At 39.2% G+C, this 13,946-nt stretch overlaps 1 protein-coding gene across 1 annotated transcript in view; it reads right to left on the reverse strand.

Moving 5' to 3' along the window:
- Positions 1-13,946, reverse strand: part of CPLANE1 (ciliogenesis and planar polarity effector complex subunit 1) — a gene marked incomplete at its 5' end in the record, with an annotated part of 66,458 nt that overhangs the window by 37,003 nt on the left and 15,509 nt on the right. The window contains 11 exon segments of the mRNA XM_082497240.1: positions 96-405; positions 749-857; positions 1,013-1,174; positions 2,382-2,491; positions 3,102-3,240; positions 4,241-4,405; positions 4,694-4,911; positions 7,426-7,559; positions 7,799-8,027; positions 11,854-12,027; positions 12,722-12,886. Of these exon segments, the coding sequence (XP_082353366.1) occupies positions 96-405; positions 749-857; positions 1,013-1,174; positions 2,382-2,491; positions 3,102-3,240; positions 4,241-4,405; positions 4,694-4,911; positions 7,426-7,559; positions 7,799-8,027; positions 11,854-12,027; positions 12,722-12,886 (1,915 nt within the window).

A 13,946-nucleotide genomic window follows, 5' to 3' on the forward strand; every position in this document is an offset into this window, starting at 1 on the left:
ATTACTTGAACTGTAAGAAACAATTTTTTTCTTTTTTTTTTTTTTTCCTCTTTTTTCTTTAAATAAAAAGCTTTCTGCTGCCATTTCTTTCATACCTTTGGAGTGAAGGTGTTTGAGCTCTCATTTCTTCAGTAAATAAAGCATCAGAAAGCGTATCTGCTGTGTCAGCATCACTATATAGCTGAGGATTCTCAAGATCAGTAAGTGTGCTTCTGCTTAGACTAGTGCCTAATGAGAATCTGTCATAACAGCGTGTCTCATCATCTGCTGCTCCCTCTTCTGCTGGCTCCCAAATATTAATTTCTATGGGCCCTATATTCCTTATTACACGTCTCAAGGTCTTCATTCTCATTTTTTCAGTAGATTGTATAACAACAGACATCATTTCTTCACTTTCAGGACCAACTGAAAGAAAGAAATCCAAGAGATTTTAAATGCAAACTTTTCAGTTTTCAATTATTCTCTCAAATTGAGACATGAACAAACTTGGAATCATCATAAATCATAGCCATTTAGAAATACAGACAGAAACTGTGATAAAATGAAGAAACACAATCAACTTGGATGCCATGATATTCCGTTACTGGTATAGACATACCAGAAAGAAAATTTGCCACAAAACTCTCTCAAAGTTGTCTAAGTGAAAACTACAATAATTGTTTTACATGGGATATTGACAGGAGTCAATTAATGAATAGGGTAAAAACGAAAGTTTATTTAATATTTCCTGAAGAAGGGTACACATTACCTTTAACGACACTGTGTCTGAGTCGCTGTAAAAGTCCATGATATTTATCTCTTAGTGGAACTCTTATATCTTCAGGATTAGGAAATGCTTTTACGAAAATCTCTGCCACCTGCACAAAATAAGTATCGTTTCAAGTAGCTAACACAAGTAAGGTATCATTTTCAACAGAATTTACACTTCTATAAAGTCTAATGAGTAGCTTTTAGGAGGAGAAATATTTGAGATCATCTCTGTTGCTTCTGTTCCAGCTTTAATGTCTTTTACCTTTTTCATTGGTGGCAATTCTCCAAGCAGACTCAAAATTACATCTTGAACTAATTCTTCCACATTCATAAACCTGCAGAAAGGCAGCATTCGACAAGCCCACTCCACTGCATTCAGACAATGCTCAACTACAGAGGCATCATATTCATTCTTCTTCAGATCCTAAAAAAAACCACCTTGCTATAGAAACATTAATTGATATGAACAATATATTTCAGCTAAATTACTCATACATTGCAAATGGTAATGATTCTTCCCTAACCAACAGAAAATAGAAATCTCTAACTTAACTGCCAAACACAGAAGTATACAATGCTAGGAGACAGATTAAGGTTGTAAAGGACCGTAACTTCTATTAAAAAAAAAAAAAAAGGGAAAAAAAAAAAACAAAAGAGCTTTTTTTAAACCAGCTTAGGAAACAATTCCATTAACACTCTGCTGAAGAGTCTGTCTGCAGTCGTTTAGAGTAAAACTTGAGGATTTGACTAAACTGGCTGTAATTGATTAAATATACTGAATTACCAGGTGAAGTAATAATTTTAGTGTGATTTAAGGCAATCACAAATTTTTTCTTGAGAGCAAGATATTTAAGCCAGCCAAGAGGCTTTTAACACAGAACAGTTTATTTTGAAACAATGAGTGGTTTCTGTCTCATTTGCCCCTATCACACAAAACACAGGAAAATCAGACTATTCCACTATTGGAAACAAGAGCCATCCTGTTTATTTGAAGCTTGATTTTTCTGTTGAAGAGACTTGTTTTAAAAAGGAAGCAACCTTTGCTAAGGACAACTGAGTTGCTAGAATAGACAGGACGCAAATCAACATCTGTACTGTTACAGAATATATGACAATTATCATGCTAGTAGTTTCTTTCCCTCTCTTCCTTGACCTCTGACATCAATTGCTGAGGGTATAAGTAGAGAAAACATGATTAAATTTCAGTATTTTTCTTTTTTTTTTTTTTAAACCATGTATATTTAAATGCAGCCAAAAATTTTTTTTTGGTGTGTTAAGTATATATATTCGTCAGGAAACACCCAAAATATCTGAATCTAATGAAAAAAAAAAAGAAAGAAATACTTAGGTAGACAACAACTGTAGAAACTATTGCTCTTCTGGCAGTATCTCTTCAATTATCTGAGTTAAACACCAAGCAAAAGCTCAACAGAAATACTATTAGAAAGATGTAGTTCACATGGACAACAATATTCTGTAGCATCAAAAGCTTACTACTGCACATTATAGCACTGTGCTAATTTTGTCCTATTAAGCAAATAAAAATTCTCACAGAAACATTCAGCAGACCTTTAGAATTCTTCTTACAGCTTTATGCAATTAAAATATATCTTCACTATATTTAGTAATACCTTATGATTGTCAATATTTTCCCTTGCAGTTTGGTAGCGCCTACAGTTGTCAGATAATCTTTCACGAACATGAAACATCCAACACAATGCACATAGCTCTCTGAACCAACCTATGACACAAACATACAATATGGTGAGATTCTGTTTAAATACATGAAATAAAACAGCTTGAGATTTTTAGCTAGAAGGAATTAACATTATCTTAACAGTGGTTAAAGAAAAAAAAAGTACTCATTCTTGAGTTTCAACAGTGCTCTGCAGCCCCAGTTAGTGTTCATCTTCTTTCACATGTCAGATCTGTAACACACACAACAATCCAGAACCGCAACTTTCACAACAATCCAGAACCGCAACTTTCACAACAATCCAGAACCGCAACTTTCACAACAATCCAGAACCGCAACTTTCACAACAATCCAGAACCGCAACTTTCACAACAATCCAGAACCGCAACTTTCACAACAATCCAGAACCGCAACTTTCACAACAATCCAGAACCGCAACTTTCACAACAATCCAGAACCGCAACTTTCACAACAATCCAGAACCGCAACTTTCAGATTAAGTTTTGATAACTAACGTAAAAGCTGGAAAAAGAACGTGTTTCTGCACACATTGCAGTATATTATTTCAAGCTAACAAGAGTTTCTTTGCGCCTGTGGATTTTCACTTATGTTCTTTTTTCCAGCTCTAAATTATTATGTTTTATCGCATACAGACCTAAAATTTTACAGGTAATATCATCAAACTGATGGTCTCCAGAAGATGTACATCTATAGAAAACAGTGCGGAAATTGGAGTAACGAAGCAAAGTCTCTGGGAATGGACTTAACGAAGAAAGAGATCCTTTCATTCGAATCTATAGATAGTAAAAATAAACAATCAAATTGGAAAGAAAAATCAGTTAAAGCTTTGTATGTATCGCTACTAAACGTACAGCCTCTCAGTTATTAGCAAAATACTGCCAAGATCAGTAAAATTCCCTTAAGCTTGCTTTCTATTTTGTTCAAATCAGTATTCTGAAAATTCATTTAAAGGAACATGTTTAGTATGAGCTATGGCACAAAAAATGCTTTTGTTTGCCTGGTACTCATGTTACTTATGATTACCATGAAATACAAGAGCAACAAAGTACAAGAAGAACTACGATTCCTGCTATTAGGAAACCAGTTTAATCCAACACAGTCCAGGGTGCTATGAACCAAGGCAGACTAGTTCTCCCTCCTTTTTCAGCTGGTACTTCTGATCACCTACCTCCCTGTGCCAGCATTAAGCGTGTGACCATGCAATGAGCAAAAAGAAGGAAGTATTTATCAGTCAGACCAGTTCCTGATCTGGATCACTGCATGACTGCTGCTGCAGGAGTGTTGAGGCAAGGAAGACAGTCACATGCACCCCCTTCTGTAGCAAGTCAACTTTCGTTAAGTGGCTGTGTAACAATGACCTAAAAAAAGCCTGAGTTTACACAAAATTTTTTAATCAATATATTCCAAGCTTGTTTCTGTGGAAACAAAATACACATGAGCAGAATGAGATCTTGTAATTCCTGTGCTCTGTGCACTAAGATGACCACTTTACCTGCAGTGAGCATGATGTTCTCTGTTACATATTCAACCCTAAGTGATCAGGAGCACACTTCCAGTTAATACCTACAATTCTCAATTAAAATCACCTGTTTCTTTCAAATGGAGAAAGAAATTAGTTTGTACATTACAAAGTGGGTACAGAAACACATGCCATTTAAAAAATGTGACATAGAAGTCCAGATGAGACTGAATGCTTCTGCGATGCAATTTCAAGCTTGTCAGTAATATTTACGACTGACAATCACGTTACAAAAAACCACATCAAATGCTTACTTTTTGCATAACTTTTCTTGCCCACTTCAGTTGGGCCATATACCACTGCGCTGCAAGGCAGGAACAACGAGCAGCCCGGAAGAGCAAGATAATTCGCTGAAGAACTCCTGACACTTTCTGACGACTTTCTCTCTCAATTTTCAAAAGAATGTCATTGCAGTCTTCCTGGAAAATGCAAATTCCAAGACAAAATCAAGCCCCCAAATTAGGAAGGACATACACAATAAGGAATCTGACCTAAACATTGTTTCTGCTCCTAAGAATATTTCCCTCCTTCTTTAGACGATAGATCCTTTCAGGAAAAAACAGAGGCACACATACTTTCTCACCACTATGGTGCTACTTAGGTAAATGAAAGAACATGGAAAAACCAGACAGAAAACCACAATAAAGATCATGATTATTTCATAAATACATTCAAACACCCAAGAAACTTCTAACTTGCATGCTTACTTCACTGAGTGAAGCTGGCTGCGGACAGTATAATGGCGGTGCTGGAAGATAAAGCCCATCTGGAACTAAACCATACAATTTTCTGCTAAGGTCCTTGGCAGAATCCATCAAGAGCTGAAACGTCTCTGAGAGAATATCAGCATCTGCCATAACAGCTGCTTTCAGTAGTTCCTGTATTGAACTATAAAGAACATTTGCATCTTCATCTTCAATGGGATCTATAAAACATTAAGCACAGAAACCAATAAATGAATTCAGTCAATTAATACATGACTTTCATTCAGAAAACATGAGGGTATGTTCTCAGAATTTGCATTCACCTATTGACAATGTATATAATCACATCTACTTGCTTTAAGAGATCTCTCACATTTGAAAACAGCATTCCATTATTAACTTCATTTTTTGCCACATTAAGGGGAAAACTATTGCCTTTCTAGATAGAGAACTGAACTTTTCAGCCATGCATTTGCTTGCCATAAAATTCTGGCAAATCAGTCTCACCAAGCACATATAAACTAGGTATGTTATTAATAATGACTACAACAACTCTTTTTATTAGTGAGTATGATGATCAAGGAATGGGAAATGTATTTCTTTGACCTCTTTTACATTTTATTACATTTTTTCCTCATCTCCTAGAACGAGCAGGACTTTTAACACACATCATTAATTGGTTCCTGAAATTTGCATAGTATTATAGCGCTCGACTTCTATTTCTACTCCTCCTGCTTCTCTTGAAATATGCGCTGCTCAATCTTTGCACTACCTATTCTACTTACAGATTGCTATATACAGCACATATACGTGTGTGTGTCTGAAATAAAATCCTTGGAAATGAGTACACAAGAAGAATCTACACAGCGTTTGGGATATGGCTTAAAGATTAATTAACATCCACCTGCTGACAGGAACTTGAAACGTGGTTTCCAAACACACAGAAAGAGAGCAAGCAAAAGAGATCGTGCCAGTAAACTTTCTGTAAAATGTTAACAAGGACAGGTTGATCTAGCTAAATGGTAGAATTTCAGTAGCTAAGTATTAGGTTGTGTGATAAAAAGCTCACATACAAAGCAGCACAGAGACAATAGCAGGGGGGGAACCCGAATAATACCTAGACGCATCTACTCACAGTAGAAAAATCAAACCATGAAAGGCTCATCTCCACAAGCCCAGAGATGCACAACAGCAAATTACGTACTCAGAGAAACAGACACCCAGTGTCCAGGTACAGAACCCGTCAAGATGAGCCAATGAGGGTGGCTCTCTTCACTACCTTTTTCCTTAAGAGGGGTTACTACCAAGAAGGATAGGACATACTACAAGATGCAGGGGGCAAGCTTTTTGGGATTGTACAAGGTTCATCATGGGATCTTTAGGAAAGAAACCAAAGGTATGGCACGGAGTTGTGGTGGCCTCAGCAGCCTGTGTGTCTGGGATGCCAGCAACTGCAGGGACTAGAGGTGAGTTAAGTCAAATCAAATGCCAGCAACTGGAGTGGGACCATGGGTCCAAGTGCCCATGTACCCATAGTGCCAGCAACTGGAGCAGGCAAGGCTATGTAAGTGAACATGTGAGTGCCAGCAACTATCCAGTCAGACTAACCAATGAGTAAGTGAAGCGCCCTGGCAGCTAGGGGTGTGTGCATCCCTTGCAACAGTAAGACCACAGAAGTTGGCAGTGAGTGGAGAGACCAGTGAAGACCCGGCCAACTGCTGGAGAAACAACTGGAAGATCTGCTTGTATGTCTGCGTGCCACTAAGAACAAGACAAGGGGATTTGGGTTCTGGAGAGACCAAGGGACTCATGACCACCTGCCAGAAAGACAGTGTGCACACAGGTATGTGCATCTCTAAGGGTAAGGGACCTGGAAAGATTGAGGATCCCAGACCAGCTAGCTACTAGATGGACTGTATATTCAAATCCAGCTACTGTGGGAGCTCTTAGACAGCACGTGTGCTGGGGGAAGACTATCTGTGTGTAGGTCTGTACCAGAAAATGGAATGGGGCTGGGGCTTTGTGGGCTCATATATGTAGATGCCAGCAACTTGGGAAACTGAGCTACTGGGTCTAAGCACACTACTGGAGGGATCCACACATATAGGTATGTATGTATACGTAGACCTTCATCCTGACCAGCAAGACAGGGAAATGGGGTGGGACTGTTCGTGCTGTTTATGGAAGTGCTGAGCATGTCTGTAGGTGTTGACCTGTATGGCCAGCTGTATATTATGTCTAGCGTATGTGTCTTTGTGTATGGATCTACTGAGAATACATTCTCAGCCTTGCTAGCTGTTGGACCTGTGGGGAAGGAGCTGTTAGGCTATGAGATACCACCCCCTTCCCCTTTAACAGAAAGGAAAGGCAAAAATTAAACACCATCATGTAACTAATTTTAAGTATGATGATACTTTCCCTGCTGTTAACACATTCACATTTGCTTCAGAGCATTTTTTTTTTTATTTCAGTGAAGCTTCAGTTTTCTTCCCAACTGAATTTAGTATCAAATATCATCAAATAAGAAGACAAGATTGATAATACAGTCCTTTTTTTAGAATGATCAAAGCCAAAACCCAAACATCTTTAAAATTAAAATATTTGAATACATTATAACAGTAACGAACATGTTGGAGAAGACGGAGGTAATCGTTTCTTTTTAAGACAGCATGTAACACAGAACATGCAGTGAAATAACACGAAAAATAAACACAATCATTTATGATTTTATGTACCTGTAAACTGTTTGTATTTCATACATCCTGATGTTTCAGAATTAACTGGCTGTCCTAACAAAGATTGTAACTTTTCCTGAAAAGTCTGCATTGGCGATAAGCTTAACGGCAGGTGACACGCTGTGTTTTTCAGTCTGGAAGTATAACAAGAAACTGTTCATCAATAACAAAGTAAAACCCACAGATAATCTAATGAAGCTCTGTTAAATCAATATTTAAGACAAAATAACTAATCTTGGCATGTCAGGTTCTACACTTATAGGAGTCTGGGAATATAAATTTCTGAGGCAAAGGATATGTCTTGCTACAATAAACTTCATGCAAGTAACATTAATAACAAAATACAGTATACTGATTCCAGGCTCAAATTTACCTTGAAAATTCATCAGAGTTCTGACAATACAGCTGGTACACCACACCGATTGAAACAGACAGCTTCCAGTCCCCAAGTCTGTGTGTTAACCACACAGCCTCTGGAATGAGTCCACCAATAAAGAACAAATCAAGAGCATATTCAGCTGTCCACACAGATGAAAGGTTCTGGTCCCTGACAGCTCTGGTAACCAAACAGTGTTGCAGTGGAATAATACGAGGAGATAACTCTGTGACACCAAAAACACATTTTAAAATTTAAGTAAATCTGCATGCTATCAGATGAATAATCTAGAATTCATATGTTCACATTGCTTTTGGATTCATTGCAGTGTACAATTGCTCTTTATTAGAGGTACACTACAGCGTTTATCTGCAGCAAGAAAATGCAGCTCATGCTATGATACAATAGTGAGGTCGGTGTAGGCTATTTTTCTGCTTAATAATGCGGGATATGTAAGTATGTACAAAACTTGTGGGTTATTCTTAAAGATTTAATCTGATGAAACATTTACAAGTATGCTATATATGCTTAGGATATTCCAAAGCACACACCTCAGATAAACGGAAATTCCGAGAGTTTTCCTAGTGTATCCATGTTGTTTGTACTCACTGCGCTGCTTATTGCAGAAGACAGAAAGCTACAATGCATTTTCAAAAAGAACAGTACAATTTTTTAAGAGAGTGTATGGAGGCAAACTGAAGACAAATTTAGTATCTTCTTATTTTGTGAGGTTTAGATCTGTTTTCCAAGGTTTTACTTCCCAGTTTTCCTGTAGCAGTGCTGATCAACATTAATTCTAAGGAGTTATTTATTTGTTTCTCTCACAGTTTTTGTTTACTGTTGAGGCAATAACTTTATTTAGGGAAATATTCACACTAATCCAGCTTGTGAAACCAATTTTTCCAAGACTGTCTCACCATGTACGCGGATCCTTGACTAAAGCAAATATTGAAATCAAAGTCTTATTTTGTAGGTTTTATCTGGAAAGCTGTCTGATCAAAACACCCAAAAGACCATGAAGAACTATATACCAGTGCATGTGTAGCACAGAAACATTAAAATAGTCAATGTATTCAAGCACACTACAGAAAATCTGATCAATCAAATTAAGTTAATATTGTAGAGGAATATCTGGCATTTTAATATGAACTTACTAGTAGAGTACTTACAATACTGCCGAATAACTCTTCATTCCTGTGGACATTAAATCACTTTGAAAAATTAACTCCAAAACCAAAAATTTCCTAACAAGGAAAAATCTTTAAACAGAATCTCTTGCAGAAAATAGATAAACCACTCACTGTGATAAATACTAATTCTCAGAATAAGACTGAAAAGCAGGACTTAAACTAACAAGTATTATTTTGGTTCAACAACAAACCAACTGGACATTCCCACTTGTTCTGATGATACGGCATTCTGGCTTCCAAGAGCTCAACTGTCAAATAAGCAAAAAATGCTTTCCTCTGGCTTTTCAGTTTGGGTCACACCATATCACAGATCCAATTCAACTATTTGTTAAACACTGCTTTTCTCTCACTTTTGGGAGGATCAACGTCAGTCAGAGCTACATCTTTAGCCAAAAGTAGTGCAAGAACCATGAAATTCTAATATTGCTTAATTTAGGTGAAAAAATACAGTGTCCTTTTACCTGAATACCAGATTTAGGTTACTAACCTCAAAGCATGGGAAAAAATAAAAATAAAAAAAATGGAGGGGGGGAAAACCAAAAATCAATATATTGGGAGGCAGTCCTGCAAGGCAAAGGAGTCCAGGAAGCCTGGACATTCTTCAAGAAGGAAATCTGAAAGGCGCAGGAGCAGGCTGCCCCTGTGTGCCAAAAGACAAGCCAGTGGGGAAGAAGACAATTCAGCCTGGCTGAACAAAGAGCTTTGGCTGGAAGCTTTGGTTTTGGAAGGAAAAAAAAAGAGTTTACGACCTTTGGAAGAAGGGGTAGGCCACTCAGGAGGACTACAATGAGGTTGGAAGGTTATGCAGAGAAAAAAATCAGAAGGGCTAAAGCCCAGCTAGAACTTAACCCAGATACCGCGATAAAAAGACAAAAAAAAGTGTTTCTATAAATACATTAACAACAAAATCCTTTATTAGGCAGGGGGAGAAACATAGTGACCAAGGATGAGGAAAAGGCTGAGGTACTTAACGCCTTATTTGCCTCAGTCCTTAGTGGTAGGACTCAGGGTACCCATCCCCCTGAGCTAGAAGACAGGGACAGGGAGCAGAATGAAGCTCCTATAATAAAGGAGAAATGGTTAGTGACCTGCTACAGCACTTAGACGCACACAAGCCTATGGGGCTGGATTGGATCTGCCCGAGGGTACTGAGGGAGCTGGCGGAAGTGCTCACCAAGCCACTTTCCATAATTTAACAGCAGTCCTGGCTAACCAGGGAGATCCCAGTTGACCGGAGGTTAGCAAGTGTGATGCCCATCTACAAGAAGGGCCAGAAAAAGGATCCGGGGAACTGACTTCAGTGCCTGGGAAGGCATCTGGAGTGTTATCACGTGGCACATATAAGACAACCAAGTGATCAGGCCCAGTCAGCATGGTCTTATGAAAGGCAGGTCCTCCTTGACTAACCTGACCTCTTTCTATAACAACGTGACCCACTTGGTGGACAAGATTAAAGGCCATAGATGTTGTCTACTTGAACTTCAGTAAAGCCTTTGACACCATTTCCCACAGCGTTCTCCTGGAAAAACTGGCTGATTATGGCTTGGACAGGTGTACTCTTCACCGGGTAAAAAAATGGCTGCACGGCTGGGCCCGAAGAGTTGTGGTGAGTGGAGTCACATCCAGTTGGCAGCCGGTCACAAGTGGTGTGTGCCCCAGGACTCAGTATTGGGGCCAGGTCTGTTTAATATCTTTTACCAACAATCTGGATGAGTGCACCCTCAGTACATTTGCAGACGACACCAAGTTGGAGTGGCCGCTTGAGGGTAGCTCTTCAGATGGACCTGGACAAGCTGGATCAATGGGCCAAGGCTAATGATATGAAGTAAAACAAGGCCAAATGCACTTGGGTCACAACAACCACATGCAGTGCTACAGGTCTGGGGAAGAATGGCTGCAAAGCTGCCTGGTGGAAAAGGACCTGGGGGTGTTAGTCAACAGCCGGCTGAATAAGAGCCAGCAGTGTGCCCAGCTGGCCCAGCAGGCCAACAGCATCCTGGCCTGTATCAAGAACAGTGTGGCCAGCAGGACGAGGGAGGTGATTGTCCCCCTGTACTTGGCACTTGTGAGGCCGCACCTTGAATACCGTGTTCAGTTTTGGACCCCTCACTGCAAGGAAGACATTGAGCTGCTGGAGCGTGCCCAGAGGAGGGCAACAAAGCTGGGGAAGGATCTCAAGCATGAGTCTTATGAGGAGTGGCTGAGGGAACTGGGGTTGTTTAGCCTGGAGAAAAGGAGGCTGAGGGGAGACCTTATTGCTCTCTACCACTACCTGAAAGGAGGTTGTAGCTAGGTGGGGGTCAGTCTCTTCTCCCAAGCAGCAAGTGACAGAACAAGAGGAAAGGGCCTCAAGTTGTGCCAGAGGAGGTTTAGTTTGGATGTGAGGAAAAATGTCTTCACTGAAAGGGTGTTCAAGCACTGGAACAGGCTGCCCAGGGAAGTGGTGGAGTCACCATTCCTGGAGGCATTTAAAAGACGAGTAGATGCGGTGCCTTCAGGACATGGTTTAGTGGTGGACTTGGCAGTGTTAGGTTAATGGTTGGACTCGGTGACCTTAAAGGTCTTTTCCAACCTAAATGATTCTATGAATCTATTCTATGGATGACATAATTCAATTGCATCAAACTATTGACTTTAAATACCAGAAAGACTTTCAATGATCAAAAGATACAAAACATGAATCCCACAGACAGACACATACACCCCTCAACAAAAATATCTGGAAAAATTATTTTACCTTTACAGTTAAGGGTGCTGAAACTATAATTCACCATCTTAAAGCATAACAGGCAACATTGACACACATGTAAAAAAATGGAAAGATTTAAGCACAGCAAATTAAACTGCTTTTAGAGAAAATACCTTGTTTGATGTGAAGTGGATGCAGGATGTCAACATTGTGTGGGGGAAAGATATAGAGCAGCTGATTTGTGAAATAAGCGGCCATGAATCGTGCCATGGATCGAATTACAGCCATAGCAGTTTCTGTATGAACATCTGTTACCCTCCATAGTTCATGCTGAAAATACTCGGTATCTAAAAAAACAGGTATCAAATTGAAAAATTATGATGAAAGTTATTTTAAACTTGAATGCTAAATTGTTTAGTCACACCTTATAAAACATTTTGTTAAAACAAGCAAACTATGGTATTACTTAATTTCCTGACAAGCTTTCAAGACTGTAATTTACAGAGCTTAATATAATGTGCCATTAGTGTAAAAGATTAATATTAAACACTTTTATACTAGGTTTTTAATGACTAGAGATGGATCCTTAGTATCTAAATTTACATAAGTGCTGAGTCAAAAAAAAATTATTTAATTTGGAAATCTAGATTTACTACTCTAACTTATAAAAAGAAGTTACAATCATCTGCAAAAAAAAATCCCACTGTTGAAGCAATATAAAATGAAATCACACCACCTCCCCCTCATTTTTGTTACCCAAAGTCTTTCCTTAAGCAGATTTGAATCTAAGAACATTTAACAGGCTACGCTTCCACTATTAATTATACAGTGAAAGCTGCCTAAACACTAACTCCAAGTGCAGCTGAAAGAAAATCTGAGGATCAGAAAAAGATCTTTAAAGCCACTGAAACCAAACTTCAGTCCAGTGTAAAGAGAAAAGCATGCTGTCCAATGTATGTGTGGTGGCACAGAATTTAAGACACTAGGTTATTCAAACAGCATCAACATACCTTATCACACTTTTATGCAATATAAACATACCAGAAAATTTTTCCATCTGCCTCACTGAGACCTGTGATCGCCTTAAAATCTCTCCTGCCAGATGATCACAGAGTCCCTGAGCCTCACACAAGTTATATTGATACAGGTGGCAAAATAATATTGCAAGATAGTATCTAATCTGAAGAAAACATGTTCTTTTTCCTCCTGCATTGAAAGAGAAAAAAGGGGCAGAAGTCCAGTTGGAAAAGAAACAACAAACACAAAACCAGACACAGCAGGATTGAAAGTACTAGTTCCTCCCTCTCCAGAAACATACCTGTGTAAATATCTACTCTGAGAACAAGTAGAACTCAGGAGCAGCTATTTTAGAAGATAGGATCATCCTACAACTTCTAAGTTACTAGTGAGTTAATGCTCATCCAGAACGGTTTCACTTCTAGAGATCTGGCAATTTTCAAAACAATACAGTGTGTAATTGTTAAGACACAGACAAAGACAGGAGAACTCAACAGAGCCTAGCCTTCAAAGAAGGGATGCCTAAACCACAATGAAATTGCTTAGACATCCACCAAGCTTCCAATATTCTGAATTCTTTTCCTAGTAACCAGCAAAATTTTTTTCTCATTATGCCTGGCAAGAGACTCTGGAATATCTGTTTCAAATCAACTCCTAAATAACCTCCTACCACAAATTACTTTGTTTTGTTACTCCCCAAACACTAAGTCTTTTGATTTTACAAAAGAATCCTTTCTACTAAAGGAATTGATTTTTCACGGAATTTTCAGAGTTGGAAGGGACCTCTAGAGATCATCTAGTCCAACTCCCCTGCTAAAGCAGGATTGCCCAGAGCACATTACTCAGCACTGCATCCAGGCGGGTCTTGAAAATCTCCAGAGAAGGGGACTCCACAGCCTCCCTGGGCAGCCTGTGCCAGTGCTCTGGCACCCTCACCGTGAAGAAGTTTTTCTGTGTATTTGAATGGAACTTCCTATGTTCTAACTTGTGCCCATTACCCCTCGTCCTGTCACTGGGAACCACTGAAAAGAGCCTGGCTCCATCCTCCTTCAGCTCACCCTTTAGATACTTGTACAGAATGATAAGGTCTCCCCTCAGCCTTCTCTTCTCCAGGCTAGATTCCCAGCTCTCTCAGCCCTTCCTCATAAGGGAGATGCTCCAGTCCTTCAGTCATCTCAGTTGCCCTTCGCTGGACTCTCTCCAGTAGTTCCCTGTCTCTCTTGAACTGGGGAGCCCAGAACTGGACACA

The sequence above is a fragment of the Vanellus vanellus genome (genome assembly GCF_965231255.1).
Source record: "Vanellus vanellus genome assembly, chromosome: Z".
NCBI lineage: Eukaryota > Metazoa > Chordata > Aves > Charadriiformes > Charadriidae > Vanellus > Vanellus vanellus.